Source organism: Dreissena polymorpha, unplaced genomic scaffold, assembly GCF_020536995.1.
Source record: "Dreissena polymorpha isolate Duluth1 unplaced genomic scaffold, UMN_Dpol_1.0 chrUn015, whole genome shotgun sequence".
Taxonomy (NCBI): domain Eukaryota; kingdom Metazoa; phylum Mollusca; class Bivalvia; order Myida; family Dreissenidae; genus Dreissena; species Dreissena polymorpha.
The window spans coordinates 207072-210000 of record NW_026273329.1 but is presented as its reverse complement, the minus strand read 5'-3'; the positions used below and the strand labels follow the sequence as shown (position 1 = coordinate 210000).

At 35.2% G+C, this 2929-nt stretch overlaps 1 protein-coding gene across 1 annotated transcript in view; it reads right to left on the bottom strand.

Moving 5' to 3' along the window:
• Positions 1–2472, bottom strand: part of LOC127863554 (uncharacterized protein KIAA1958 homolog) — a 2553-nt gene extending 81 nt beyond the window's left edge. Inside the window, exons 1-3 of the mRNA XM_052403115.1 lie at positions 1455–2472; positions 819–1070; positions 1–489 (exon numbers count right to left, since the gene is read on the bottom strand). The exon at positions 1–489 is cut by the window's left edge and continues 81 nt beyond it. Coding sequence (XP_052259075.1) covers positions 45–489; positions 819–1070; positions 1455–2323 — 1566 coding nt within the window. The 5' untranslated portion in view covers positions 2324–2472 and the 3' untranslated portion in view covers positions 1–44. The remainder of the gene's footprint in view (positions 490–818; positions 1071–1454) is intronic.
• Positions 2473–2929: the final 457 nt, after the last annotated feature.

Here is a 2929-nt window from a genome sequence, read left to right as displayed (position 1 = left end):
GCAAACATATTTCAACAGTGTTTTTGTGCTAAATGGTTTCGATATCAATCACTGTCACTCTCTGCAATAAGACGGATTCGCTTGTAGTGTCGCTGTACAGGGGAATCTGCGGTTACCGCCGGTGTACGGGATGGAGATTGCCTCTGGTGATTGACTACGTTCTGTGTCTGGGAAAGGCCCATGTAAGATTCACGGTTGTGAAAATTAAATGTTACATTGCCCTGGAAATGTGAGTTGACAAAAAATCCTCGGGCCATCGGAAAATCACTTGATGCAGGTGTGGCTGACGCAGTGGCAGTGGCTGTGCGGTTGTGCTTTTCAACTGACTGGTTTGAATGAGAAAGTATTTTTGAAATACTGTTTGACTGTTCCTTGTTCAAACTGCTGTTCATATTTAAGCTGTTAATATTTCTGTGCCCTGAAATCTGTATTATTTGATGAGCAGGAACATTCTCGTCATTCAGCTTCTGAATCAAGTGCTTTCTTGCACTGAAAAAAGTTTATTTCTATGGTAAAAATAAAATCAATATTCAACGGTACACATGACATATTACATAAGATATAAGTTGTAATTGTTTTGTGTGCTCTTGAAACACTTCAATAAATACATGGTGGTCTGTCAAGTACTGGATGTAATGGAACCGGAAAGTAGAGGAATAGTACTAGTAGAGTACAGGAGATTTTATGAATTAAAATTTTGAGTGTTGTAGCGTGTAAATTGGACAAACAACACCTATTTAATAAATGGGAGGTAAGTGATTTTTATTATATATTTTAGTCTTGTTATGAAAGTAGTGTATATAATATGGGGTTTTGACCTGTATGGGGTGATTCTTGGCTCTTGAATACCAGCATCTGTTTTCATCTCGGTCATTATGCTGTATAGCTTGTTTATTCCCATGGCAGACTTCCTGAACCAGCATTGCTGTGTCTTGTTGCCAGGAGTTAAGAAGAAGGGGCTGTCTTCTGTTATCATGTCAACAGGGCGTTTGTCGGCATATAGCTTGTAGAGATGCACCGGATCTCTGTCAGGTTGTTCGGGAACTGCATATGCCCGTGGCTTGACTTTCCTATAAATAGTTAAAATGTGTGTTGCATTAAATGTTTTGTTTAAATTAAATACTAGCTCTATTTCACCAAAAGTGAAGTCTACTGTATATTAATAATACAAATAAGAATTATATTGTAAAAAAAGGTCTATAAATTCACTTGTGATAATAGAAAATATATATTTTCAATTGTGGCTTCGCCACTCGTAAAAATAATAATGTCTATGATCACTCGTAGAATAAAATCGATATTCTACCTTAACCAACAAATATCCTCCATGTTTGTATTATTTTTACTAAAGAAAAATTCCATTTAAATATTTTATAAACAGTACCAGTTTTGTTTATAAATAAAAAAATATCAATTCAGATTTGTGTACAAATATATTAAAGTAGGAAAATCACCTTATATCCCTAGGATTTTCACCAGTACGGGTTTTTGTCTGACGCTCAGTGTCGAAGGTGATGAATTCTTCACCAGTTTCAAAATCGATTCCAAGGCTGACATCACCCCAGCATAGGGTGTGAATTTCCTTGCCGGTTCTCATCCCAAAATGGGTTGTACATATAAGCCACAGTGAGTGCAATAGAGCTCTTGGGCTTGATTCTCCCAGAGTTTTAGCTGCGTACATAGCTTCAATATGTTCATTTGTTAATGCCTGGGCTTGATGCGGTTTATTTCCATAACCTTCTTTTTTCAGAGCTTTTTGTTTACTTTTTAATACTTCCCTCACTTTGGCAAATTCAGGGTCATTTATCAAAGAGTGCTTGTAGTTCATGTGCCTTAAATGCCTGCCGATTGAGCTTAAAAATGACCTCAAAGATGTGGGTTCATACTCTGATCCATCTTTTTTAGTCACACCCAACAAAAACTCGCAGACCAGAGGGTTCAATTCATGAGGAGGTATATTTTCAATATTTCTTGCCTCATTTTTGTGACTTTTTAGGAAAGTTTTGAAAAGTCTGATGTCATTGTCAGTTTTCTTTTTTGAATTTAAATTTTCGTTTTCAAGCAGAAAGCTATCCACACTTACAGATCTGAAATTCCTTGTTGGTGTTGATGTTGGGTTTTGTTCTTTTTCTTCCTGTGTTGATGCTGTTACCAGTGGTGGTGGGGCTGATGTTGCTGCTCCTGCTGTTGGTGCTGCTGATGTTATTTCTTGTGATTTTGAAGCGCTGTCATCATCTTGTTCATTCATTTCATTAAAAAAGTCATCAAAGTCAAAGATATTTGAGAAAAGAAGATTTATTTCATTGTTTTCCAATTCATCCATTGTTGTTAAAGAGTTAAGCAGCAGACGAAATAATTATGTTTAAGGGAGGTAAATGTGTGTTTCAGGTTCAAGTAGACCAGTCTCCCTTGAATGAAAATTGCAATTGAGGCTCACCATGGGGTCATTGGGGAAGTAGTTCCAGTATCTAACTGAAACAGTGAAAAATAACGATATTTTTCACTGTTATGTTTCACTGTTTGAAACAGTGAAATACCACTTTTATTTCACTGATATTTCTCTATAAACCACCGGAAAGCATAAAATAATATAATATATTGTATTAAAGGTTGTCATGTTGCTAAATTAGCTTTATTATTGATTTGTAATATGTATCACATTAAAATGGCTCTGTACATGAACTGAATGTATTCAGCAATGATTTTTCAGTAATTGTTCACTATTCCTACATTTGATTCAGCTTTTATTGCAAATGATGATCATTTCGCTTATTTTAAGAGTAAATAACATGAAAATATATGATAACAGACAGTCTTGGAAGAAAGCGAAAATGTGGACTCAATAAACTCAATCTGTAGCTTTCATTTTCAATTTTCAATTTTTAAAAATATAATTGGTGGAAACCCTATTGATTTAAGTTTGAAACTT